This window comes from Eumetopias jubatus, unplaced genomic scaffold (assembly GCF_037043125.1).
Source record: "Eumetopias jubatus isolate StellerSeaLion01/CBP00866 unplaced genomic scaffold, mEumJub1_p1.0 scaffold_15, whole genome shotgun sequence".
NCBI lineage: Eukaryota > Metazoa > Chordata > Mammalia > Carnivora > Otariidae > Eumetopias > Eumetopias jubatus.
The window spans coordinates 18,217,612-18,245,562 of NW_028274821.1; the positions used below are offsets into that span (position 1 = coordinate 18,217,612).

The window sequence follows — 27,951 nt, forward strand, 5'->3', positions numbered from 1 at the left end:
GGCCTCGCGGGGCGGGGCCAGGGGCGAGGCCGCCGGGTAGGAGGCAGGGAGACTCCAGGCGCGGTCCGCCCGCGCAGCTAGTGCGCCGCGGTTTGGGGTGCCACGCGGTAGCGCGCTCTTCTGCGCCCCGGCGGCCAGAGGCTTGCTGCAGGTAACCGACTCCTCCACTCCGTCCCACCCGGTCCCAGCAACCCGGATCGCCTGCTACGGCACTCGGTGGCGGGTGGAGGGATGGGAAGGATGCGAGGGAGGGAGCCCGCTCTCAGCCAGGGGAAGAGGAAGCAGAGCCGGGGCCGGAGGGAACGGACACGCGGTGGGAGTGAGTCGGGAGCGCGTGTGCGGTCTGGACGCCTTCCCCGGTCCTTACTCCTGGTCCGATCCGTGGAGCCCGGGGCCGGGACTCCGGTGCCCAGTGTCACCTGGAAGCCACTTTTTCCGGCTTCTTGCCCCCCGGTCCGGGTAGCGAGTAGGAACTGAAAAATCAGAGGAGTTGGCTGCAGGCGTGGATAGGCAGAAGAGCGAACAGTTACTCACTGCCGTCCCCTGGGTGCCAGCAGCTTTAACTTCATTTACTGCTCCCCGTAGCCCCGCGAAGAGGCATTATTACCCACATTTTACTGATGAAGAAGCCGACACCAGGATGAGAAATGACTTGTCTTGGGGCAAGCGACTGGAAAGGGGCTCCGAAGTCCCCCCCCCCCCCCCCCCGCTTCTCCCTCTCCTCCTGCTCCCTCTCTGTCCTTCCCCCGCGGGTGTCGGAAACTTGCGCCGCTGGGTCTGTTAGGAAAACAGGTGATTGTACTCCCTCCTAGGTTGCTTTTTTTTGTTTTTGTTTTCTTTTCGGTTAGCACCCAGTTTCTGACTCCCAATTCTTCCAGTTTTTGGGTTTTAGCTTTTTGAAGCGAAAGCAGCCCTGGCTCACAGCTTTGTCTCCTTGCAGCGCTTTCTCTCGATGCAGAGCGAGCCCCCGGCACCCTCGCCGGCCACACACTTCTTTCTCATGGTGGATAAGGTCGCCTGCAGATCCGGGCTGGACCTTATGCGCTGCCCAGGTGGAGGTAAGTTTTGTAGTCACCCGGAAACCCTGGCACCCTTTGCTTGATTCCTTTCTAGAGGGAAGAGAGTCTTCATTTTCCAACTAGTAAGACAAGAGGCCAACGGGGAAGGATATACGAGGTTCGCAGAAGGCACTGGTTCCTTGAGATGAGAACGGGCGACAAGTTTCTGTGGCCTGAATTTGGCTAGTGGTAGGTGAGGCAACTGGTCGCGGACTTGTCCCCTGCTCTGGGCATTCTGTCCCCCTTTCAGAGCTGTTCTGAAAGGCAGATTTGTTTTATAGAGGGGAGGAGAAGGGGTGAATGGTTTTTAAAAATCAGTGTAAATTACCTGCTAGGAACCCAGGCAGTTCCAGACAGGCTCCCCTGCCAGAAGATAGGGTAACAGATTTCATTTCTGGCAAAAAGAAAAAAACACTGAGCTTGGTGGACGTCTGCTATTGCGTAATGGATTTTTTGCAGCCCTTCCAGATGCAGTTTTGGGAAACTGAGTTCTTAGAAATGGCTGACTTCGCAATTTTTAAAAACAATGTAATATACTGTAAATTTACTTTTACAAAGTTTTATTGGTAGATGGAAGAAGTTGTTTTGTTTTGTTTTGTTTTTTCCTATTTCATGGGGAGGGTTTGAAGGTTGCCCCCAGCTCATCTGCCCTTCCTTCACTGGCCCTGGGAAAGACCTCCTTAGCCTGGGCCCCAAATCTCTAGTGGATTTCATCCTTCATTAATTAAATTCATCCCTTACTGATTATAAGACTACTTCCAACCACAAGTTGGTTTTTCCATTTGTAACTTAGTTGCTTAACATTAAGAAAAATGTCCTCATGAATTACCAACAATCTACAAAATCAACTATGTTCCAGGGACTGAAAAGGTAATGGATGGGGATCTAAGGGGGGCTTTTTTGGGCACAGGGGACCTAAGGAGAGCCTGCTAAAATGATCTGTGTGGGTATCGGCCATTCCCTCCCCATAACCGTGCAGGGATTCTGACCCAGGGTGTCTAGATCTTTCTCCCCTCCCCCAAAATAGCTGAAAAAAAATTTTTTTTTACAAAGTAAAATCTGATTTAAATATTGACTTTTTTTTCTTTTTTAAAACACAAGAACCAATCATATTTGGTTCATGCATCATTCATTTTCAGATCTGCCTTAGAAACTCCTATACCTGGTGATTGCATTCTCGAGGGGAATGAAAAATTCTGACCTATGATGTAGATATTATGTACTTGTCATGAAGTGAGGTGGTGGGAAACCGAGATTAATGCTGTTGAAAATTATTTCTTCTGATTCTCAGTTCCTGTTTTCTATGAAGGATGCAGTACTTCCGCTGCATAGAGGAACGTAGTCTTTTATGGTCATTCTAATGAAAATTTATTCGTGGTTCTAGATCAGGATGTCGAATACCTAACTCCCTGATTTAAAAGAGGAGTTCCCAAATGACTGTTCATATAAATCAGATGCGTTTCTCATGGTGACTATTTGTATTCTTAACCACATTGTCTTTGGCACCGGATGCAACGCTTAAGGTTTTCTTGTTTCTTTGTCTCTCATCTGTGGCAGACGCTACAGATGTTGACATCTTGGGCCAGTTAAGCTTTTGTTGTGGAAATTGTCCTGTGTTTTGTGGGATGTGTAGCAGCATCCTGGTCCTACCCAGTAAATGCCTCCCTACAGTTACAACAACCCAGATGTCTCCAGATGTTGCCACACACCCCCTGGAGGACAGAGTCACCTGGTTGGGGAAAAGAATGAGCCGACATTTAAAATGCTCTGGACGTGTATTAACTAAACTGTAAATACAATTAACTTGTAAACTTCTGGTGACTAGAGAAACTATCTGTAATGTATAAACAAACATCTACATTTTAAAATACTTTTATAATGAAGGTGACTAAATAGTGTTCTTTGTGCACAGCCTCTTGTGTCCTGCCAGGATTTTATCTCCAAGGAAATTTCAGGTGTTCGATGTGGTTGTTGAATTTCTAAAGTTTAAAATAGTGGAAGCTAAAAAGGAATTCTAGAGTGGTTTTCATTTTTCTCCTTTTATGTTTTTAAAGATTTATTTGTTTTTATTTGAGAGAAAGAGAGAGCAAGCTGGGAGAGGGGCAGAGGAAGAGGGAGAAAATGTTCAGCAGACTTCCCACTGAGCAAGAAACCCAACTCAGGGCTGGTCCCCCGACCCTGAGATCATGACCTGAGCCGAAATCAAGTCAGATGCTTAACTGACTGTGCCACCCAGGCACCCCCATTTTTCTCCTTTTAGTTTACTTGATGTCTTTTAATTTAAGATGGTAAAATATTAATGAACCATGCTTACTGATATGTGAAAATTGACACAGTCCCTAATAGAACCACAGCAAAAATTCTAAGCAAAAATTTTAACAATAAAGACTCGATGTGGATCATGTTCATAGTAGAATTTAGTTTTAGGAAACATAAAAAGCTTTTACCTAACAGCAATAGCTAAGATAACCATATATTTCTGTAGTCTGAGAAATTCTAATTTTGTGGAAGAGAGCCCTATGTAATATACAATATAATGCTTATCAGAAGAAGAAAATGTCCTGAATATATAAGCAACCCTCTTTTTTTTAGACCTTAAGCTCAGGAGGTTGAAAACACAGCCCTAGTTATTGAAAGATGCATCCTTAGATAGGGATTGGCTATCCATTGGATCCCTTCCAGAAATCGAACTAATTTGTAAGACTCAGGATTGGCTATATAATTTGTGGGGCCCCATGTTTAAAAATTATTTAAGAACACCAAGATGGCCGGGTGCCCGGCTGGCTCAGTTGGAAGAGCACATGACTCTTGATCTCAGGGATGTGAGTTCGAGTTCCACATTGGGTGTAGAGATTACTTAAACAACTCAAAAAAAAAAAAAAAAAGAATATCAAGATGGCAGCAGACAGCTTGAGTATTAAGTGAATCACAGGGCCCTGTGTGGCTGTATAGGTTACACACTCGTGAAGCTGACCCTGGCGCTTTGCCCATAGCTCAGAAGAGGATTGCAATCACTAATGCAAATCCAGAGGAAAGATTACTGCTCCCCCAAAGCGCTGAGAGTTTCCGATTCACGGATTGTACTAATATTTCCAATCAGGAGTCCACATGTATTTGGTAATTGGTAAGCTAAATTTACTAAGAAGGGGCACCTGGCTAGCTCAGTCAGAAGAGCATGTGACTCTGGACCCCGGGATCATGAGTAGAACACCACACTGGGTGTGGAGAGTACTAAAAAAATAAAAATAAATAAACTTTAAACAAATAATAAAAATAAATTTACTCCCATGAATAAAAAAGAAATTCCTCCCATGAATAATTTTTCTTTGCTAAAGAGTTAGCCAAATGATGTATGAGGGGCCTGGGTACCTGAGCGACCTATTTCTTCAGGCATTCATTGAATGACTTACTGAGCTGAACACCTGTACATGACAGGCATTGGCAGCTCTGACCCTACGGCTGTGAAGGATGGTGGGTCCCTGCCTTTCTGAGCCTTCTAGCCTAGGGGCTAGAGGCGGGGGTGGAGATAAACGAGCACATAGCCCCACAGGCTGTCCCAGTCGTCACTGGGACTCCGGAAAAGCCCAAGATGTCCAGAGAGCATTTAATCTGAGGGGAGGGGATTACTCAGGGTAGGTCTCCCTAGAAAGTGATATTTAAAATAAGGCCTGAAAAATGAATAGAAAGTAGTGAGGTGAATTAGGGGCCTGAGTTCCATGTTAGAAGGGTTGAGACCAAGGCCAGGAATATAGCTTTGGAGTGAGGACTCTCAGGTCATTTTCAGGACTTTGGACTTAGACAGAAAGGTAATGGGAACCTTTTGAAGGACCTTAAATGGGAGATGAGATGAGCGATTAAGTTGGGGTTTTTGAAAAGATCATTGTCACAGCTGTGTGGGAGAATGGTTTGCAGGGTTAGGCTGGGCTGGTATGTGTGATGTCTTTGTACAGACCAGGTAAGATGCACTACTTTGTCCCAGCTGGGCCAGACCAAAGGCCTCAGGCCCTCAGCCTGTCCGTTTGCACACATGCCATACCCAGGCTGAGGGGCAGGATGCAGTACAGGCAGAGTGCAGAGGTTTTTGCTGGTGATCCAGGGCATGGTGCTGTGATGCTGAATCGAAGCTAGAGGCAGAGGGGTTGGGGGGAGGAGGGAAGGGGAGAGAGGGTGAGTCTGTAGCTAAAGTCAACATGAAAGTGGTGATTATTTGGATGTGGTTGATGAACAGGGCGGTATGGAGGATGTTTTGAAAGTTTCTGGCATAAATAACTGAGTGGGATGGGGTGGTGAGGCCATTTATGGTGTTAGCGAACCCTGGGGTGGGGGAGGGAAGGTGATCCACTGGGATAGGTTTTGCTTGGGAGACACCCAAGTGGAAACCAAGGAATTGGCATCGGGAACTCTTGAAAGTGGTGGGGTGGAAGGAAGTCCATGTTGGGAGCTGTTGCATGTAAATAATCATCACATACCCAAAAGATCATCTGAGGAGGGGTGTGGGGTGAGAAGAAGAGAAGGGGGCTGGCCTGGAGAAAAAGACCACTGTGTTTGGAAGAGGAAGAGCCTCTGGTTAAGGCAACTGAGAAACCAAGTAGACTTGCAGGATAAGGAGGAAATGTGGGGTTTCCTCTTCTTTCTCTCTTTCTCTTTCTTCTGCTCTTTCTCTCCTTTTCCACCTGAGATTAGAGAGACTTGAACAAATTCTAATGCCGCTGGTGAGTTTCTGGTAGAGAGGGAGAAGCTAAACATGTGTGAGTGAGAAATCCATGACTGAGCCTGGTTTCAGGGAAGGCGAAAGAGGTTGGATTCCATTACACAGGTGAGGGGATTGGTCTTTGATGGAAAGAGGGAGGGAGAGGATGGATTAAATGACTCAAAGTTGAGCTCTCTGAAGGAGGAGGAAAAACCATCTGCCGAGTTTGGTGTGTCAGCTACTTCGTCGACCAGTATTCTTCAAGCATTTTCTAGCGCCAAACACTGTGGTAGATCATGAATGATGATGACCCTTATGCTCAGCCCTGACAGACTAATAAATATATGTTTGGTCTTTGTCTATGGTTCCTGACACTGGGCTCTGAAGCCCTTGGAATTTCCTGAGGGATTGTGATGATAGGAATGTCTTTTGTTATTCATAGAAGGATCTCTTTTCCACACCTGTTTATGCTAATGAGGTGGCTGAGGTGTACGGGGTGCCCTAGGTAGCCTCAGGATGGGGTGGTCACCAGAAAGAACCAGTAATTAGAGGGTTGGAGCTTTCAGCCCCACCCACTGTCCTCTGGGAAGGGGGGAGGGGCACACCTAGAGATGGGTTGTAAAAACTTGATCAACACTATTTGGAGAGCTTCTGGGTTGAGGAACCCACAGACACAGAGGTGCTGGGGAAAGTGTCTACACCAGAAACAATCCAAGGTAATTGTGATGTTTTTCACAGTGAGAGGGGGGTGACTGCTTTTTAGAAGAATTCATGCTACAGAGACGCATTTTAGAAAGAGCTGTTTGGAAATGTTTTCACTGTAACGTAAACATGTTGCCAAGAAATATGGTAGATTTGTGACTGATCAAAACTTTAAAAAAACCAAAAACCTTTAAGAACTTGGAAAAATAATTGCCCGACAAAATCTTTTAAGTGAGGAGTATCAGTGGGTTTTGAATCCATCTGTTAGATTCATTAAAATGTGACACCTACTGACTAGTTTGCAAGGACAATTGATTGAGAACTACCAGCTGAATCTCACCAAAACAAGACTGTGTAATTGGTGAATGGACTGAAAACGAAGTATCAAGATTTAGGTAGCAGAGCCCAGAGTGTCCTACTGTTTCTCCAGTGGATCCCTGTCACCCCAGACAGCCGTTAAAACAAAATGTTGGGATACAGGAAACTTGGAAGCAGTCCTTAACAGGGCTCTAGAACAAGATAATTAACCAAGAGTTTTCAAAAATAAAGCGTATTTAGGGGTGCCTGCGTGGCTCAGTTAGTTGAGTGTCTGGGGCTCAGGTCATGATCCCAGGGGATTGAACCCCGGAGTCTGGCTCCCTGCTCTCTGCTTCTCCCTCTTCCTCTGCTCCTCCCCCTGCTCATGTTTTCTCTCTTCCTCTTTCTCTCTCAAATGAATAAATATTTTTTAAAAAATAAAGCATATTTAATCTATTGCTTTCGTTACAAATATTAATAACCATTTGTATTTGTACCATAAGTGATTACACTAATAGGCGTTATTTCCTCTTTTCCCCATCTTTTTGTTTTATAATGTGCAAAAGTTAATTACATGGAATTTTTAAAGAAATGTACATATCTAGATGGGACTTACTCAAAGCTTTTACTCTTGGTGTTTGTACTAAAAAACGTACAAACTTATCATTAAAAACTGAGTCAAAGTGTCCCCCTTCCCGTACAGCAATTTGAGAACTAGATTTCCTTGTAAACTGTAAAACTACCTCTTCCCCATGATGTGCTCCTATAGTTCATTCCTGGAAAATAAAATTGCTACTAGAGCTTCTACCCTGAAAAGTAACAAATACAGAATGTATGTGTGTCTTGTTTTCTCTTGAAATGTGTACCTTAAACTTCCTTTAAATAATCCACTTTAAAATGCTTTAAAAAGAAAGAAAAAAGAAACTTCTGGGGGTGTTGTGCCCAGTTTTCTGCTCCAGGACAGGTAAATGCTTTAAGTCATTTCTACATAGGCCTTGTGGTTCTCATTCTTTCCTTCACTAGCCACCTCTGTGCTGTTGACAGATCCGCCCCAAGCCATTTTGGATCTTTTGGGGAAGCAGATTGGAGAGGGCTACATTCTCCTCTGCAGGTAAAGGTGAGGGTTAAAAAGCAAGTCTTGAGTTACCTCTACTATCGTGGGGCTCTGGCTGCATCCTCCACAAAAAGTTCACTTGGGGTGGCTGTAAGATTCAGCTGATCATGGGTTGGAATCAAGTAATCACGAATTTTCTGGAATCAGCGGCTGGACCCCAGGAATGTGCCTAAGGCACCATCCAGGGTGTTCGACTTGGCAAGCGTGTTTGGCCTTTAGGTATGTGTGCCTGAGAGGCCTCTAGGATGTCTCTGTTCCATCTAGAGTTGGAGCACACTGATCTCATCTTCGTTTACTCTTTCCCTATGTTATGCTAATCGAAGTCATTCAGTTCACTCAAGAAGATTCATTTCTAACACTACTGCTAATTAACAAAACACCTGGCTAACAGAGAGAATTCCTGAAGCACGTGATGTAGTAGCTGCCAGTGGAGTGTGGCCTTCCCGGGAAGGAGTCCCTATAAACCTCCCCCGCCCCCAGGGGGACCCTCAGCTATTGTTTCTGGCCAGTCTGGCTAGATGCTCTCACCTGTTCCTTTCAGCACTACAATGGATGCATTGTTCCCCAAATAGTTTTGATCTATATTGACCAAGCCTATAATTTCCCCCAGAAGGCTCAGCAAATAAGCATGTGTGGATTCCTTGAGATCAGGAAGATGCTTTATTTATGATTGTACTTCTCCCTCCACCCCAAAACCCAGAACCTAGGATTCTGTTTTGTATAATAGCTACTAGGTGTGGAATTAAATTGAGTGCATTTGTTAGTAAACTTGAAACACAGTTTCTGATTATGGAAGTCTAAGAAAAGTTCCCTCTAGGCATGAACTAAAGATATGAACAATGTCCAGACAAGAGAAAACGTAAACCATAGTGAATAAATGGCTAATCTTAATGAAGGGCCCATGTGTCAGATACAGTGTAAGCATATGACAGGTTGCCTCACTTATTCTTTATAAATACTCTAAGGCACACATGACCCTAATTCAATCAGACTGCCTAAAATTATTATTGTTGTTGTTAATATTATTATTTTTACCAGCAAAGAAGCTGAAGCTTGAAGTTAAGGGTGTACAGAAGTCTTGAGTTGGTGGATGATGATGCCCAGTTTTTGAGCTGAGCAGTCTGGTTCCAGAGCTAAAATCATTGTACTAAGCTCTCCTTGCATGTAAATATACTCAAGAGAAAATATTGAGCCACTGGTAATCAAAGAAATACAAAATGAAACCTCACTGATGTACCATTATATAGTTGTGATAATGACAAAGATAATTATACAATCGGTGAATATCTAGTACATAATTAAGATAATTATATAGTAAATGTAGAAAAAATGGTGTTCAGATATTACTACTGGCAGTATAAGTGAATGTAGTCCATTTGGAAGACAATAGAGAGCCATAGAAATTTCTAAGTTTTTTTTTTTAAGATTTTATTTATTTGACAGAGACAGAGCAAGATAGGGAACACAAGCAGGGGGAGTGGGAGAGGGAGAAGCAGGCTTCCCGCAGAGCAGGGAGCCCGATGTGGGGCTCGATCCCAGGACCCCGAGATCATGACCTGAGCCGAAGGCAGATGCTTACCGCCTGAGCCACCCAGGCGCCCCAAAATTTATAAGTTTTGATCCAAGAATCGTACTCCTGGAAATCCTTTATAAAGCTAAGAGAAAACAAATTATGTGTATCTTCAAAAGGGTTCATAGTTCATGTTTACAACAATATAATTTGGAAATATCCTTAATATCCAACCACAAGACGCATACTAACATTGGCAAAAAAACAATACAGACTCTCCGATGTCCATTAATAGAAAAAACAACAGAAAATTGAATCCCAGCTTCTATTACATCTATGCACAAATGTAAGTCAGGAGCGTCCCTCGACAGGCATTAGAAGGGAACTTGAAAATGATGTGTAACTGGACTAGAACTGTAAGTGGCTTTTTGTTTGTTTGGAAATTATCTTTACAATAATGCTTTGCCAGCATGCTTAATTGGAGCTTATGTTAGAGGATTGAGGCCATTTTATCTCAGTTGCAATTTTAAAAGAAATTCCTGAAGTGAAATTAAAAACATTTCAAAAGTGCTTGAATAAATACCCCACCCCCAAACAAAAGATGATCACTGAATAGTTTTGGGTATGTCTGTGCTCACAATTTTCTAGTGCACATTGATAGTATATTTGGAGCCTTGTTTTTTAATGGGTTTATTCTATACATGCTGTGTGTCGTTACGTAGAGAATCCCTTCATTCTTGGCTTTGGCAGTACTTTGAAATTCAACGTATATACCTAAATGTAATCTAGATACAATGAAAATGTTGGAACAAGTTTGCCACTCGAGTTTATGCATCCCCTTCGAGGGAATGGTTATAGGTCTCAGATCACAAATGGTTCCCTGTATCTTAGGACTGAAGCCCTCAGGAGGAGAGTTTGTCATATTGACACCTGCAGGAATATTTGGAAGGTTCTGGGGCCCCTCGGAAGGTTTAGGAGGTAAGGCAATGTATGATTCGAAGCTGTTAATAACTGGACCCAGTATTCTTGGCCAGAAAATGAGACTGCTCTGTTCCCCCTACCCTCTGGGGAGTCAGCTCTGGGCTGAACCCCCTCCCACCTCTTCCCTGCTGGTAAACAGGAGCAGATGACCCAATTCAGAGCAGCCTAAAGCCTCAGTTTGCTTGAGTGTGAAGTGAGAGGGAAAGTAACTACTTGCAGGGTTGCGAGAATTGGAGGCAATGTATAAAATGTCGCAACGTTCTTGCTAACCCTTCACCTGAACAATCTCCTTAATCCCACAATAACTTCCATTGCGAAAGCACCATCAATTTTAATACCTGCTTTTAAGGAAATTAAAAAAAAAAGAAAAGGAAAGAAACCACCATAGTAGCGAACATACGATGCATCAAGTGCCTATCAATTTCAGAAGCTGTTACGTAAGAAAGTCAGTCCTCAGACTTAGGCAAGTACAGCCTGATTAGTATGTTGTCTTGGAGCAGGTGCTCCCCATCGTCCTCCACTCCAGACAATCAATCTGGCCAGGGCTCAGCCTCCCCGTCCCGGGCCATCATCCGCCCGCTGAGGAGTACCAGAGTGCTGTATGAGTCGGGAGTTGGGGACCCCTGACCCAAACCCAACTGCCCTTGTGCACAGGCTAGGAACCCCAAGCGCAGGAAGGTAAGGTCAGTCCTGAAGACAGGATGAGCACCATCTAGTACGAGGCCAGTGGTTTGGGGTTTCTTGATAGCTACTCGTTCTGTCCGACCTGACACAGGGGGCTGAGAATTCACGGTATGCTCCCCAACACACTGTAATTGGGAGCATTTAAATACTGTACTCTAAGTTTCCTTAGCTGGAAAACACTCTGAACTTGAAGGCACATTTAACAAAAGCAACCACACTACCGCTGTACCTTTCTTTGAGGGAAGAGAGGGATTTTGGACAACTCGGACTCTTTGTTTCTCTTTGTTTCATTTTTTGAGTTGAATATGCCCTGTGGTTGGCCCAGGGAACAGCGTGAGGGGAGGGAGTGGGCAAGGAGCCCGAGACTAGGTCAGATTACCAGGAACTCACCGAGGACGTGCTTGGAACAGTTTAGAGGCAGGATTATGTGGAATTCAGTGCTGAAATGGGAGATGGTGGTGAGGACACCTGTTCTGTTTACCCAGCAACTGCTGCATACCAGTCTCTCTGCCAGGTGCTTGACAGGTTTTTGAATCACCCCCATCCCAATGGGGAGCTCCACTTCTCAGATAAGGAAACCAAAGCTCGGAGAGATGAGGAAGCTTGCTGAAATCCTACATTAGAACATGACATAGGATTTATTGTCTCTTCTGTTTGACTTCACACTGCTGCTGTGGTTCCCACTAGACGGTGAGGTTTGAGCTCATGGAGGGTTCGGGAAAGGGACCACGTTACAAGAGGTTGAGCTGGATTTTAATATGTTAAAAAGAGCATTTCTCATATCTCACTCATGGTTACCTTTATCATTTTTTGCATAATAAAAGAGAAGATCTACTCTGACCCTTATGATTAACCAGCCAAAAATCCAGACACATGCTATGACCTGGAATTTTAGGACTTCCTTTAAAAACAAAAGGGAATCTGGTATTTTGGATTGGAATTTCTGGGACATAGGAAGCATTTAAAGCCTAGAATATTTAAAATTGGGGTTGTTCAGAAAACCCAGGACCTATGGGCTGTGTGATGAGCAGGTGGGACAGAAACCAGGGCTGCTGTTAAGCTGTCTCAGAATTGTTTGGACGTGTGGTTTCTGTGCCCTAGTATTATCTTCAAAATTAAGAGCAGACAAAAGAAACTTGAAAGTACCTTTCAAATCTAAAATTTTGTTTCCATAAAACTGCGGTGCTCTATTTAGCATTCTAAACCACCTAGTAATAGATTTTTTAAAAAATAAACTTTTTCCTTTGAAAAAGTTTATTACTCTTAAAGTCTGGAATTTTGAAGTGAACAATAGATCTTTTATACTCACTTTTGGCCTGCAGTGGTAATGAGGTTGAAGATTTCTTACAAACAAACAACCAAACAAACAAAAACAGGGACACCTGGGTGTCTCAGTTAAGCGTCTGCCTTCAGCTCAGGTCATGATCCCGGGGTCCTGGGATCGAGCCCCCCATCGGGCTCCCTGCTCAGCAGAGAGCCTGCTTCTCCCTCTCCCTCTGCTGCTCCCCCTGCTTGTGCTCTCTCTCTGTCTGTCAAATAAATAAATAAAATCTATAAAATAAAAAACAAAAACCTGTGTGTGTGTGTGTTTATGCGTGAAGTAGATATATTTCATTCAGGTCTGCAAAGGTCCGCCTCTACAAATGAACTCTATTGCCTTAGAGGACAGGTTTTTCCCATTTCAAGGTTTAGCCATTGCTCGTGCATAAACGAAACAGGATATAACACGAAAGCTAAATAGGCAGTAAAAAACACTAGCCTTTGAGAGGGAGGAAGACAGATGATCTTTGTTCTTCATGTCCAAAATTTCATGACACTCAACTCAAAAAAGACCCCTTTTTGCGTGTTCAGACAACCTGGTTCACTCCTCCCAGTGCTCTTGTAATAAATATCCTTTAATGTCTGTCTTCTCTTAATTTCAAAAGCCTCTTCTAAGTAACATTTTCTACCGGTAGTCACCCACTCTGAAGGTCTAGTCTAGTTGTAAGCCAGCTGCATCTTTTAAAAAATCATAATAAAGAGGTTTAAAAAAAAACCCTTGAGGTTAAAACTATGTAAAACTCAGTGGCATTAAGTACATCCATCTCCACTATCCATTTCCAGAACTTTTCATCATCCCAAACTCTGTACCCAATAAACTATAACTTCTCCCCCTGCACACATACTACCCCCAGTCCCTAATAACCTCCCATCTCTTAGAATTTGATGACTCTAGGTACCACATATAAGCGGAATCATGCGATATTTGTGTTTTTGTGACTATTTCACATAGCACGTCTTTAGGGCTCATCTGTGTTGTAGCTTCCGGCAGAATGTCATTCCTTTTCAAGGCTGAGTATATTCCTCTGTATGTATACCCCGTGTTTAGAGAGAGAGTAAGAGAGTGCAAGCAGAGGGAGGGAGAGGGAGGTAACCCCCAGCAGTCTCCATGCTGAGCACAGAGCCCGACTCGGCTTTATTGCAGGACCCTGAGATGACCTGGGCCAGAACCAAGAATCAGCCGCTTAACTGACTGAGCCACCCAGGCACCCCCATATGTATTTCTAGCACTGAATTATAAATTGGAAGAGGATTCAAGATATCAAGAAAGCATAGGTACTAATGGGTGGGATCAGTGGGGCATTTTTTTGCTGTGGAAAACACAAATTTTGGTCTGAAGGGCACCTAATTCTGGAATCCTGTTTGAAGTGACCAGCTGTATTCCTACATTTCCTCATTTCCATGTCTGCCTTGTACTGAGCACGTGCTTTCAGCCCTCTACTCCCTTGGTCACACCATCTGGCTTTAGTTGTAATATCTTATTTCATGTAGAAAGCCCCTTTCCAAAGAGGGCACAGGAAACGGTCCAGTGCCGGTCCTAGGAGGTTTCCCCATGTTTCCGTGGCTGGAGCCCAAGGGAACTCTGGAATGAAGTGTGGACACAGTGACCTAAACTGTGGAGGTCGGTGTTTTTAATCATGGTCCTAAGTTTTGGGGACTCCAAGAGCTTTTCCTGGCCGGTCTGGAGGAGCAGACACTTTTGGGGGGGTCTCAGGAGTTTGCGTTAAAGTGACACCTCAAAATCTTGGCACCTTGCTGCAGTGAGTCACAGACAGCAGGCAGGCAACCGATGAGGGGAGGCCATGGAGACACACAGGTGGTAAATGGCAGGAAGTCGCCTTGAGATCTCATCCACTTCCTGTTCCGTCCCTTGGCTGCTTCAGGTTGCTTTGGGGTCCCAATCCCCTGAGATGCTTGGGCAGTTTTAGCATCAATCACAGTGATGGGTATTCTGCTTGGGGCACAGCAGCCTCTGGGTCACGGAATAATAGTCCTTGGGAGTCTGTGAACTTTAGTCACAGAGGAGCCCTGACTTAGCCGTCCAGCTGTTCAGTTACACGTGTGTGTGCGTGCGCGTGGATTTTTTTTTTAAGATTTTATTTATTTGCCAGAAAGAGCACAAGCAGGGGGAGCCCCAAAGGGAGAGGGAGAAGCAGGCTCCCCGCGGAGCAGGGAGCCCGATGCGGGGCTCGATCCCAGGACCCTGGGACGATGACCCAAGCCGAAGGCAGACGCTTAACCAACTGAGCCACCCCTGCGCCCCTGTATTTTTTTTTAAAGAAAAAATATTTCCACTGTTAAAAATGAAACAATAGGCACTAGGGAGAAAGAGTTAGTCCCATGTATAATAGTTTTGTTTGGACTTAAGCCAGAATGACTGTGGTGGAAATGGTTGAGGAGAAAAGAGTTTACCTTTTTGAAGTCCATCCTTTCATTTTTTACAGTTGACTCACCTGTCCGCTCTAACCTTCCCCCACAGTTAACAAAGCTAACCGGTGCAGGGCCCTTTTTATCTTGCCCCTTGTCTGGGAGTCTTGAGAGTAATTAGAGGCTGAACAGGAAAATCCTGATTGTTCTTAGGGGTATGTACATATATATGCAAATTTATGTAAATAGAGTAAATCCTAGCTTGAGGTCTAAATTAAATATGTTATGTCCTATTAGTTTATAATATGTCTTAATCCCTTCTTCCTCCCTCTTCCTGCTTTGCCTTTTTAAAAAATTATTATTAAAAAAGAAATTTAGGAAAATACAGCCTGAGCCACAGGTAGCTCGTTTCTTTAATTTTTTTTTTCATTTTCCTCTCTTTGTAGTGATACTTCTCTAAATTCACTGAAACTGGTGTGTGATTGGGATGAATGTCATCTTTTGGCATCGGTTTATTTAAAATACTGAGGCTTGTGCTAGTTCTATCTAGGTCTTAGTTATTATATCGCAAGGTCCTCTGTGTCCTGACATATTCCAAACTGCAATCTAGATTCGATAATCTAGGGTTTTAGACTTCCTTACACAGATCGCCTCATGTATTTATCTTTGTGAAAACAGTCCCCTACTTTACTTCTGTCCCATCCTTACCATGGTGAGCTGTTGAAGACGAGAGGTGGTGGATTAAATTAGGCAGAGGCCTTTCAGTAATGTATTTTAGAGCCTCTCCCATGGGCAGTTATGTGATGCAGGGCAAAGCACACACTCATTTCTTTTAACAATCATCTTTCCCATTGCTCTGTCCTCCTAATAAGGTTTTGGTGAATCTTGTTGGGAAAATCGTGCTTATAAGACCAGTGCTCTTCAGAGCTAAGCCACAGAGCACAGTGATGGGTTTTTTCATCATTGCATGTCTCTGATTTCTTTGGAGGCAATGATTATCACCCCAACCCTTCCTCATCTGCTTTGTTTTCAATGTAGTTATAAATTCACGACCCAAACTGCCGGTTTTTTTAAATCGGTTTTCAATATGCTTGTTTCCATCATTTATTCCATCAGTTTCATCTTGAAGACATCTCTCCTGGGGCCTTTTTTTTAATATTTTATTTATTTATTTGTTTGTTTATTTATTTATTTATTTTAGAGCGTGTGAGAGCGCATGCCCCCAGGCTCACGCATGCAAGATGGGGGAGGGGCGGAGGGAGAGGGATTGAATCTCCTGCAGACTCCTTGCTAAGCACGGAGCCTGACTCGGGGCTTGACTCATGACCCTGAGATCATGACCTGAACTGAAATCAAGAGTCAGTCACTTCACCCACTGACCCGACAGAGCCACCCTCTCCTGGGGCCTTCTCATCTGCCCCAGCCTGCTACGGTTATCTGTTGGCCTGTGATATAGTCTAGGATGTTCCTTTACCATCATCCTGGGATATACCTTTTCTGATTCTTATGTTTTCCCCTGTCTTAGTTTATACTTTAGCTGTTTTTTTTTTTTTTTTTTTAAGTAAATTCTACCCCCAAAGTGGGGCTCGACTTATAACCTTGAGATTGAGTCACACTCTATGGACTGAGCCAGCCCAGGGCCCTCATACTTTAGTTTTGATGGAGTTCATCCTCTAGTAGCTTCCTGAGATAAAGTGCATAAAGTTAATATTTTGAGACTTTACCTGTCTTAAGATGTACAAGGTTTTTATTTTACCCTTAACTGACTTAGTAATTCATGGAATTCAGTTTCCTTTAGCATTGTTGATGCTGTTGCCATTATCTTCATTATCTGCCTTCTGTGGATGGTTTCTATGAAATGTGAAGACACTGTGCTTCTGAATCCTGTCTATGGGGCTTATTTTTACCCCTCTGGAGATCTATGTGATATTCTCTTTACCAGTATTCCAATATTTCGTGATTCAGGAATGTGTCTTGGTGTGGATCTGTTTTCACCCATTGTATTGATATTCCAAGGAGTGCCAATCTGGAAACTGTTCCGTCTTTGTGATACATTTCTTCCCCCTCCAATTTCCCCATCAGTTGGTTTGCCTATTTGCCTAACTCCCTGAGAGTTTTCCTCAACTTTCTTTTCCAACACTGCCATTGAGTTTTGCAGTTTTTCCTATCATGTCATTAATTTTTAATAGCTTTTTTCTATTTGCTAAATGTTCTGTTTCAGATTAGTTGGAGTCCCTGCTGTGAGGCAAACCCCCCCAAATGTAGTAACATGAGCATTTCCATTTTATTTTTTGCTCACACATTCTGTGGGTCAGGAATTCAGAGAAGACTTGAGTGACTATCGGCTGGAGTCATCTGGTGGCTTCTTCAATTACATGTCTGGCACCTGGGCTGGGTTGAATGAAGGCTGGGTTCATAGGGACTGTTGACTTGGGTATCTTGGACTCTCCGTCTGGCTTATTATATCATGGAAGCTGGTTCCAAAAGGAAGCCTCTGGAGAGCAAATTTTCTAAGACAACCAGTTGGAAGCTGCTTAGTTTTCCATGACCCAGTCTTGGTGGCCACATCGCGTCACTTCTGCTGATCTCTACTGGTCAGTGTAGTCATAAGGTTGTCCAAATTCAAGGGGAAAGAAATTTTGACTATTTTTTGATTGGTGAATGACAAGCTCACATTGCAAAAGAGCATATGGGATGAGAGTATTGTTTTGCCTATTTTGGGGGCCATATAATCTTACTGATTGATTGAATACAATATTTTTTCTTCTCTCTGAGGTTATTATAATTAGTTTTCTTCTCTCTGTACACAATCTGTTTCTTTGAACATTTGGGGAAATTTCTAATTTAAGCAATGTATTTAAGTGTTGGCTTGGTTGATTCTCTAGTAAATAAACTCCTGCATTGGCTTGGCTGTCGAAGTTCTGGGAGCTGATAGCTGCAAATAGGGAAGGAGACCTCAATACCTATTGTTTCTGGGTTCACTCGGTTCCACTGTTTCCTGAGTGGAAACCCTGCTTTCCATTGTGCCTGGTGTGCCCCAGCCTTCAGAGACTAAATCTTGGGTCATGGCCAGTTTTCAGGGTAGAGACCCAACTGCTTTTAAAAAGCTGCCGGTCAATACTGTTTTGTTTTTGTTTCAGACACTCTCATCCCCACTCTGGAATCTGTGCTATCTTTTGAAGATCCTGTAGCAAAAATAGAGCTGGTTCTTTCTTTCCCTGCTGTCAGTCTGGGATTCTTGGGTCTGCTTAATCAGTTACCTTTCGCCTGTCTGCTTTTCAAATATTACTTGCTGCTGCTTCTCTCACTCTACCTGAGGACATTTTGTCTGTCCTCCCACTCCAGTGAGTACTCAGCTGCACCTTAGTCCTGACCAGTTGGAATTGCTCATTTTATGTTGGAACACTTCTTGAGACTGTATTGTTACCTCATGTGTGTTCCATGGTTTTCTTCTTGTCCCCTTCCTTGAGCACCTCTCCTTAGTACGAGAATTAGAAAAGATCAGAGTTTACTTTCAGTTTTTATAGAACTTAGTATTCTTGTGCTTCTCAGTTTTAATTTCAAAAAGCCACCTATTAAGAATGGCCTTTAGGGTGCCTGGGTGGCTCGGTTGCTTGAGCGACTGCCTTCGGCTCAGGTCATGATCCTGGAGTCCCGGGATCGAGTCCCGCATCGGGCTCCCTGCTCGGCAAGGAGCCTGCTTCTCCCTCAGACCCTCCCCCCTCTTATGCTCTCTCTCTGTATCTCATTCTCTCTCTCAAATAAATAAATAAAATCTTTAAAAAAAAAAAAAGAATGGCCTTTAAGTCTTGGCTTTCCCTGTTTTCTTCACATGGTAGAATTATTTTCTTCTTCCATTTCTTCTTAAGTTGTGTTTTTCTACTTAAAAATATTCATGGTGGGGTCCACATGAAAGTCTTCTCTTTCAGGAAAGGCATCAGTGTTCAAGGGAGGGACTCTCTAGGATACTTGCTAAGACAGTTGCCAAGTCCTGTGGTACAGTCTAGGCAGGGAAGGCTTGGCAGTGTGTTTGGGTCACATAGCAAAATGGCAGATTCTGTGTAAATGGACTAAGACTTCCAATCACAAGGCAAGGATTGGCAGAATCGATTTTTAAAAAGTGATCCAACTGTAGGATATCTACAAGAGAAATGGTTTAGATTTAGAGACACAATTAGATTGCAATAAAAGAATGCAAATAGATACGCCATGCAAAGAAATACTCCAAAAGAGCTAAAGTAACTATACTAAGAGCTGACAAAATAGACTTTAAGGCAAAAATTATTAGAGACAAAGAAAGACATTTCATAAGGAATGGCAAAAAGGAATCAGAAGACTTGAACTCCGCTATAAGCCAAGTAGGCTAATGGAACATCTGTAGAACACTCCACACAACATCAACAAAATACACATTCTTCTCAAGAACACATAGAACATTCTCCACGATAGGCCATATCTTAGACCATTAAACAAACCTAGGAGTGTGATTGCCATGTTGAGAGGTTAGCCTCTGTTTAGCTTTGTAAGAAACTGCCACACTGCCAAAGCGATTGTACCATTTCGCGTACTTGGAGCTCATTGCTGCTCCTCTTGGATGTGCAGACTAATTCTTTAAAATCATATTTGGGGAAGTTTACAGCAGTATTCAGATATTTTTTTCTACCTCCCATGCTCATGTATACAGCCCTCTCCCCCACTACCTTTCCTCCTGCAAATCCTATTATACATCTGTTGATAATACTTAATGGTATCTAACATGTCTCTGGGGCTCTGTTCATTTTTCTTAATTTTCTTTTTGTTCCTTAAACTGGATACTCTCACTTGACCTGTCCTCAGTTCCACTGATTCTTTCTTCTGTCAGTTTAAACCTACTGTTGAGCCCCTCTAGACAATTTTTCAGTTCACTTTATTGTACTTTCAATTCCAGATTTCTGCTGGGTTTTTTTCTTTATCATTTTCTATCTCTTTATTGAAATTCTCAATGTGGTTAAATATGATTCTCATACTTTCAGTTCTTTAGTTCTTTGAAAATATTTATAATAGCTGACTTAAAGTCTTGGTTAAGTCTGATGCCTGGGCTTCCTCAGGGACAGTTTTTATTGACTGCTTTTTTCCTGTATACGGGCCAGACTTTCATGTTACTTGACATACTCTATAATTTTTTGTTGTTAAAGGGACATTTTAGGTGCGCATGGGTGGTTCAGTCAGTTAGGCATCTGGCTCTTGATTTGAGCTCAGGGCCATGAGATCGAGCCCTGCAGTGGGTTCCATACCAAGTGTGGAGCCTACTTGAGAATCTCTCTCTCCCTCTCTCTTTGCCCCTCCCCTACACCCCCACCTCCCGCTCTCTTGCACGTGCTCTCTCTCAAAAAAAAAAAGAAAGAAAGAAAAGGGAGATTTTATAATGTGTCAACTCTGGTAGTCAGACCTCTGCTCATACCCTGCCCGGGGTTTGGTGGTGTTGCTCTTTGTTTAGTGATTTTTCTAGGTTAATTTTCAAAAGTTTATTTTCTTTGTAGTGTGAGGCCACTTAAGTCCCTGTTCAGTTAGCTTGGAGATCAGATCACTTAATGATTGGACAGAGATTTCTTCAAATGTCTGAACCAGTAAGGAGTAGGAGCTGCCTAGTGGCATCATTTTGTTTATGATGATCTGATGTTTTAATGGTTGCCATGCTTAAGTATTTTTGCAGAATCTCGCCACGTTTCTTGCTAATAGAGGTTCGGGGTTGGGTGGTAGACAAGACAGTTGGAAGAAGATGAGATAGGCAGCTAACTCAACTGCAAGCTTGTTTTCATGGGCCTGTGAGCACCAGGAATCTTCATAGTGGGGACAGAATATATTGGATTTCCCAGTAGTACTAGACCATTACACCATTCCTTGGCACCCACTCTGGGACATGTTGCTAGAGTTTTTTTTGGAAAAGCTTGATCCAAATTGTAAATATTTTCAAACCTTTAACAATACACAAGAGCATTAGAAAAACAAGTTAAGATTGGAGAGAAGGAAATTTTAAAAGCAAGAAATGAACCAACCATATTTTTGAGGAAAAAAAAGTGAATACCTAGGATTAGTTCACCAGCATGCTTTCTGAGTGTGGGTGTACTTAATGGGCATTACATTCCCTTCACACATTTCCCTTTTCATTTCACAGGTTTTTTTTAAAAGCCTCATGGGACAGCACTGTTGCTGAATGCCTGGTACATATAAGAAACTTGACTGCATGAAAGGCACTCTCCAAACACAGTATGTTACCTGAAATCCGAGAACTAAATGAGCCAGACTTTCTTTAAGTCTAAATGGTTTAAAAAAAAAAAAAAATCTAAGTACTTTTCATAACATTATTCTATACTAATAATGTCCAATTATTTATTTGTATTTGCATTATTAATATTCACAATTTATTTCCTAACTAAATATTTAAAAGTTCTAGTGCTAATCCTGGTATTAAAAACCAGTTTCAAATCTCTATAAATCTGGTATGGAGATGATCAGTGGCATTTGGCTTTCTTTGTTAGAACAGTAACACTTAGGGGTGCCTGGCTAACTCAGTAGAGCATAGGACTCTTGATCTCAGGGTGGTAAGTTTGAGCCCCAAGTTGGATATAGAGATTAAAATAAAGTCTTAAAAAAAAAAAAGAAGAGTAGCACTTGTTAGTTATAGAACCAATTGCCAAGTTACAAAGTTGATTTTTGACAACAAAATATATTTTGTAATATTTGTAAACATAATAAAAATGGGTCGGGTTCCTCATTTGAATGTAGACAACAGGTGTGTCATACACTATAATTTGTATACAACTGTTGTTTCTCACAAGCATTAATTATTATAACCTGTAAAAGCAATGTAGGAAATGCAAGGCTATGTCTCTATTTTGGACTGTGTATGTCTTCTCTTCCTGGGGTACCTGGTATGGAACTGAACTAAGAGAGATTCAAAACAGACCCAAATCTGGCCTGGTTTCAGCTGGGTCTTCCTGGTTTAGTTTGAAAACTCACTTGACTTGCTTTTCCTTCAGAGATTCTTAGAAGTCATAGCTATTTCTAAATTTCTCCTTAAGAGCACCTCCAGTCCTAAGTTGGTGAAGTGCAGAATGAAGCTGCTCGCTTCAAATATTTGGGGCTGCTGATGCCAACTGACGGACATTAATGGATGCATCAGGAGGAACCCAGATTAGTAATGATTTCAAGGCAAAGGGTGCTCCTTAGAACTGGCACAGGAGGAAAAACTTATCTCACCAACTGTGGAGAGTTAAATAATTGTAGCCTAGGTCTTCAACTGCGATTTGTACCTCAATTTTTCCTGAGAGGTGACTTCCTAAGAGGTATAATGTAGGATATTTTAGCACATCCTTGTATTCTTTTTTTCTTTGTTTTTTTTAGATACTATTTTTAAGCAATCTCCATACTCAACGTAGGGCTCAAACTCACAACCCCAAGATCAGGGGTCATAAGCTCCACCGACTGAACGAGCCAGGAGCCCCCCCTTGTATTCTTTTTAAGAATCTGGTATTAATATTACAGACTGTGGGTTTCCTCTACCACTACCCTTTTCTGCTGATTGACCAATTTTGTTCTGTTTTGAACATCTGACCTCATAACAAAGAGGGTGGTTTTTAAACTTGAGATGTCGTAAAAAGACTGTATTTATATACATTCCTTCTATTTTTCTTTTAGTGTTGTTCTCCATTTCAAGATGCCTTTGCAGTTTCGATAAATGCGAACTGACAACTCTCAGGGCCACGACAGTAGAGAAATCATGACTGCTTGAAGCCTGGAAGACTGCCCTTAATTAAGGAAAATCCCTGATTGTTGTTTGAAATGCTGAGAAAGTTGCTGCGAAGGAGACTTTTCTCTTATCCCACTAAATACTTCTTCCTGCTTCTTGTTTTTTCCCTAGTCACCTTCTCTGTTTTAAGAATTCATCAAAAGCCCGAATTTATAAGTGTTGGACATTTGGAGCTGGTTGGAGAGAATCCTAGTAGTAACATTAATTGTACCAAAGTTTTACAGGGGGATGTAGATGAAATCCAAAAGGTACAGCTTGAAATTCTAACGGTGAAATTTAGGCAGCGCCCTCGGTGGACAACCAATGACTATATAAACATGACCAGAGATTGTAATTCTTTCATCAAGAGGCGTAGATATATCATGCAACCCCTTAGTAAAGAAGAGGAAGAATTTCCCATAGCATATTCTATAGTGGTTCATCACAAAATCGAAATGCTTGACAGGCTCCTGAGAGCCATCTATATGCCTCAGAATTTCTACTGCATCCACGTGGACAGAAAGTCAGAGGATTCCTTTTTGGCCGCGGTGATTGGCATCGCATCCTGCTTCAGTAATGTCTTTGTGGCCAGTCAGCTGGAGAGTGTGGTGTATGCCTCGTGGAGTCGGGTTCAGGCTGACCTCAACTGCATGCAAGACCTCTACAGGATGAGTACAGACTGGAAGTACTTGATAAATCTTTGCGGTATGGATTTTCCCATTAAAACCAACTTGGAAATTGTCCGGAAGCTCAAGTCGCTAATGGGTGAAAACAACCTAGAAACTGAGAGAATGCCATCCAATAAAAAAGAAAGGTGGAAAAAGCATTATACGGTTGTTAATGGGAAGCTGACGAACACAGGGACTGACAAAATGCACCCTCCTCTCGAAACACCTCTGTTTTCAGGCAGTGCCTATTTTGTGGTCAGTAGGATGTATGTGGGGTATGTGCTAGAGAATGAAAAAATCCAAAAGTTTATGGAGTGGGCTAAAGATACATACAGCCCTGATGAGTATCTCTGGGCCACTATTCAGAGGATCCCTGATGTCCCGGGCTCATTGTCCTTAAGCCAGAAGTATGACATGTCTGACATGCATGCAATTGCAAGGTTTGTCAAATGGCAGTACTTCGAGGGGGATGTTTCCAAGGGTGCCCCCTACCCACCCTGCAGTGGGGTCCATGTGCGTTCTGTGTGCGTGTTTGGAGCAGGGGACTTGAACTGGATGCTACGCAAGCACCACTTGTTTGCCAACAAGTTTGACACGGACATTGACCTCTTTGCCATCCAGTGTTTGGATGAGCATCTGAGGCATAAAGCCCTGGAGACATTAAAACATTGACGGTTCATTTTAGGCAACTAGAAATGAGAAGACGTGTGCATGAGATGCACCCTACCTGATCCTTCTGCCTGGTGATAAACAGAGAAACTATAGGGGGCGCTTTTTGAAACTATAGGGACCTTGAAGCTGTGTGATTTCTGCCCTGCACCATGGGTTAGAAAGGTTAAAGCATTAAATGTTGACCTAGCGTTAGCATGGGGTCAGGGTAGGTTGGGAGGCACTGTGGGGGGCAGTGGCCCACGTAGCTGGGGATGTGGCTGAATGCAAAAACCAGCCTGTTAAAAGAACTCAGGGACTTAACAAAATGACCAAGATTTCATCTGTGCCAAAATTACTTTGAGAGCTTTAATTATGACAATTTTCTTGATTTGAATAAATTTATAGCAACAACCAATTGTAAGGATATAATTTATCTTGCAGGTTTTATGTGGTGAAATAGAAATTTGACTTTAAATGGTCCTTGTAAATAATTTGCTTTCTGCTGTAACATTGTGCTGTGTAGCATGTCGGTATGTGTCATCTCAGGGAACTTGAAAAAATGGGCTTGACTGAACGTGAATATTTCTGACTAATTTTTGCTTCTAATAATGTGTATATGTTTTTAAAAACAAAAGTGGCAATGTGTCTAGCTTCGTCGATTCTATGAATCAGCTTATTAGAAAAGATACCTTAAGTTATTTAAAAAGTTAAGAGATCTTTGTTTATTATTATAGCGTCTACAGAGAAACTCAATTTTCCAAATACTTGTCTCGACTCATCCCTGCCCCTGTCTCCTCAGGCCGTGCTATCAAGCTATAGAAAAACTTGTTTTCATAGTGCCTCAGTTCTCTTAATGTGATCCAACAGTGTGTATGGGGATTTGGGATCTAAGACAGAAAGAGTGGAGTAGGTATGGGGAGTAGAAGAGGTGGCCATATTTGGGCAGTTTCCGAGGCCTATGATGAATGTTCTAGCAGTCATTCATCTTACTATAGCAGATAGTAAGGCTATTGCTCTTGGGATCCACTTAGGTCCAGCTTCCCAGGGACTTGCATCTTAATGTCACCTGTGTCTCCACTTCAAAGGACTGGCTGGCTTCTGCTGTCCTTGCTTCTTCATGTTACCTGCCCCTTAGTTATTCCTTAGCCCTTGGATTGTAAATTTCCTTCTTCCTCAGAACCCATAAGCTGTTCTTCCACATGCGTACTTGAAGGCCTGGTAATCCTGAGGGAATATCAGGTTTGGGGCAGGTTGTTTCAGTGTTGATATTCACAGCCTATGATGTCTGCTCTACTTTTCCACCAAAAGACAAATGATTCAAGGTAACCATTGTGCTATCTCATATATCAAAGTAAATGAAGATTAGAAAGAAAACGTTCTTTCGCTAAGCTGATACTGTTCAGCCAGAGATCTAACAGGAAATGGGACGCCTTATCATTAAGCTGAGGCTCTAAACAATCAAAACTATGTACTTTATTATAAAGCATAGCAAATTTAAGTGATACAGAAGAAATTCATAAGACAAGCAGTTTTCAGGCATTCAAGTGAGAAAATATTTTTTATTCCTTAAAGTTAGAGAACATTTTCATTTTATGGAGAGAGCTTTGTTCTACCGACCCTCCTGAATGAAATTTTCACATTTTTAAAAGCTTTGTCATCATGTGTAAATGTGCAAGTCAGTAGATTGCTGTTTTGCATAATTAGACAAGACAGCCAATGTTGGACCAAGAAAACATACTCTGAAAACTCAAAGATGATGTCCATGAGGGCATAAGATGACAGTGCTGTCTCTCTTGCCTTCTAAATCGGTTTGTTCTTTTAATGCATGTCAAATGTTTCTCCCATGCTCTTAGCAGAAGGATTTACCTATAGATGGGTCCTTTTTTTTCTCTAAAATTAGTGGTATTCATTGACAAATACTTTGTCTTATATTTTTACTTCATTCATGGTGTCTTGTTTTATGTGCATTTTCATTTCTTATTTTGAAAATTTACAAATTTACAGGGAAGTTAAAAATAATAGTACAGTGAACACCATATAACCCTCACCTGGAATCGCTGGTTGTTAACATCGTGTCCCACTTGCTTTAAATTATATGGATTTTGGAATTTAGCAAAAATTGAAGGTTAAATCTATCTTTTTAATTTACAAATAGCCAAGGTTATTTACCTCAACACTACTTTGTAGTGTGACTGCAAGTGATTTACATTTCAAACTGACAGGTTTTGAGAGATTTTTCTCCACCGTAGATATAAAAATAAGACTTTAGAGTGTCATCTGCCCAAGTCCCACACTAAAACTATGGACCTACTGTCTTCTATATAGCTGTGGTACCTCTATATTCTAGAATGGCGCTTGGTGAGATATGTCTATACATTACCCTATTGCTAATGCCTGTTATAGGAATTATATAAAATTTGTTTATTGTGACTTCCTTTTATACATTTTAGCATAACTTAAAGCAAATACAATTCATACTATGGGACATGGGTGACTGCTGGCTCTTGATCTCAGGGCTCTAAGTTTGAGCCCCATGTGGGGTGTGGAGATTACTTAACAATGAAATCTTAAAAAATAAAATTCATACAACTGGGACAAGCAATTTGAAAAATCAAAAAGATGGTTTCAAAAGAAAGCAAAAATGCAAGTTGAGAAAGATATAAATTGTTCCCTATATGTCAGTTATTAAACACTGCTTTTACCGTCACTTAGGGTCTTATGTAGGGAATTATTAGGAATCATTCACAAAACATAAACTGCAATTTTGAGATGGAAGGTTTATTCTGGTTAATGAAGTAATGCATCAATAGTAAGTAATGTTTTACTTATTAAGTGCAACACTTTAAAAAAACAGTTCTTTTTTAGGCGGTTACCTAGGCTCTTCCACACCACAGTAAACAACTGTTAAACTTTGCAAATGTGAATTGTTAGGCAGGAAAAAGTTTTACTCTACCCGTTAAGGTTCTTCTAGCTGGTCTAAGAATCAAATTGACATGAGACTGAGTAAGGAGAAATTAACAAGAGAAAATCAAACAGGGATGCCTGGCTGGCTCAGTCAGTAGAGCATGTGACTCTTGATCTTGGGGTCATGAGTTCGAGGCCCACATTGGATAAGGAGCCTACTTAAAAAAAAGAAAAAAATCAAACTAATAAATAACCTGTATACCTTCTGTGTACATGGGAGAAACTCAGGAAAGCAGTAATTCCCTGGCTGAAGCCATTACCTTAAACATCATCTCCAGTTAAAGACAAAAGGTGTCGGGGTGGGGAGTCTGTTATGGGAGGTTACCAGAAAAAGCACAATAAACCAGGGTAAGGTTACTCTACAGATTTAAGTCCATGTCTTTTCCATTGATAACAGTTTCTAGAGATTTAGAGTCTTCTCCCTCTTTTTGGTACTGAAGGAGACACCCTGGAAAGAGAAATGGAGATTTCTCTTGTATATGTAAATGTCTCTTAAAAGGGTAAATTCTCTTCAGTTTTCAGAGTTTTTCTTGAGTCTGCTGTCTCTTAAAAATAATCAGCTTAGGGGTGCCTGGGTGGCTCAGTCAGGTAAGCGTCTGACTCTTGATTTCGGCTCAGGTCATGCTCTCGGTCGTGAGATCGAGGCCCACATCGGGCTGGGTCTCTGCACTAGGCAGGGAGTCTGCTTGAGATTCTTGTCTCTCCCTCTGCCCCACCACTCACTCGTGCTCCCTCCCCGCCTCCCAAAATAAATAAATAAATCTTTAGGGAAAAAAAATACCCAGCTTGAAATAATTAATATGCCAAAGAGGCAAATTTGGGGGCAGCAAAATTTACTCCCTCTCCAGAAGCATTATTGTCTCCAAACATGGATTTGTGTCATTCATCAAATACAATTCACTCAAATAACATAAGTAGATGTTCTCTTGCAGTTATTTAGGGGAGGAGGAAGCCATGTTCCATGTTTTAATTTATTTCATCCGTAGGGTCAATTAAACTGGATTTTTGTAGTTTGCTTAGAAAAATAACTTATTTCTCATTATGTCACATATAAAACAAATGCAACACTGTTTCCTGGCAAATGTGGCTACCATAGGTTTTACTCTTTTGATTGTGGGCAGGACTGAATGCATTTGTAACTAGTCATCACCATTAAAATCAGCCATTCGGACATCAA

General features: G+C 42.1%; 1 protein-coding gene across 1 annotated transcript; it reads left to right on the top strand.

Moving 5' to 3' along the window:
* Nucleotides 1-39: 39 nt before the first annotated feature.
* GCNT1 (glucosaminyl (N-acetyl) transferase 1) lies at nucleotides 40-27,951 on the top strand. Its single transcript, XM_028094316.2, has 4 exons — nucleotides 40-151; nucleotides 941-1,058; nucleotides 20,878-20,969; nucleotides 22,401-27,951. Exon 4 carries the CDS (start codon nucleotides 22,545-22,547, stop codon nucleotides 23,829-23,831), a length of 1,287 nt encoding a protein of 428 aa, XP_027950117.1. The 5' UTR covers nucleotides 40-151; nucleotides 941-1,058; nucleotides 20,878-20,969; nucleotides 22,401-22,544; the 3' UTR covers nucleotides 23,832-27,951.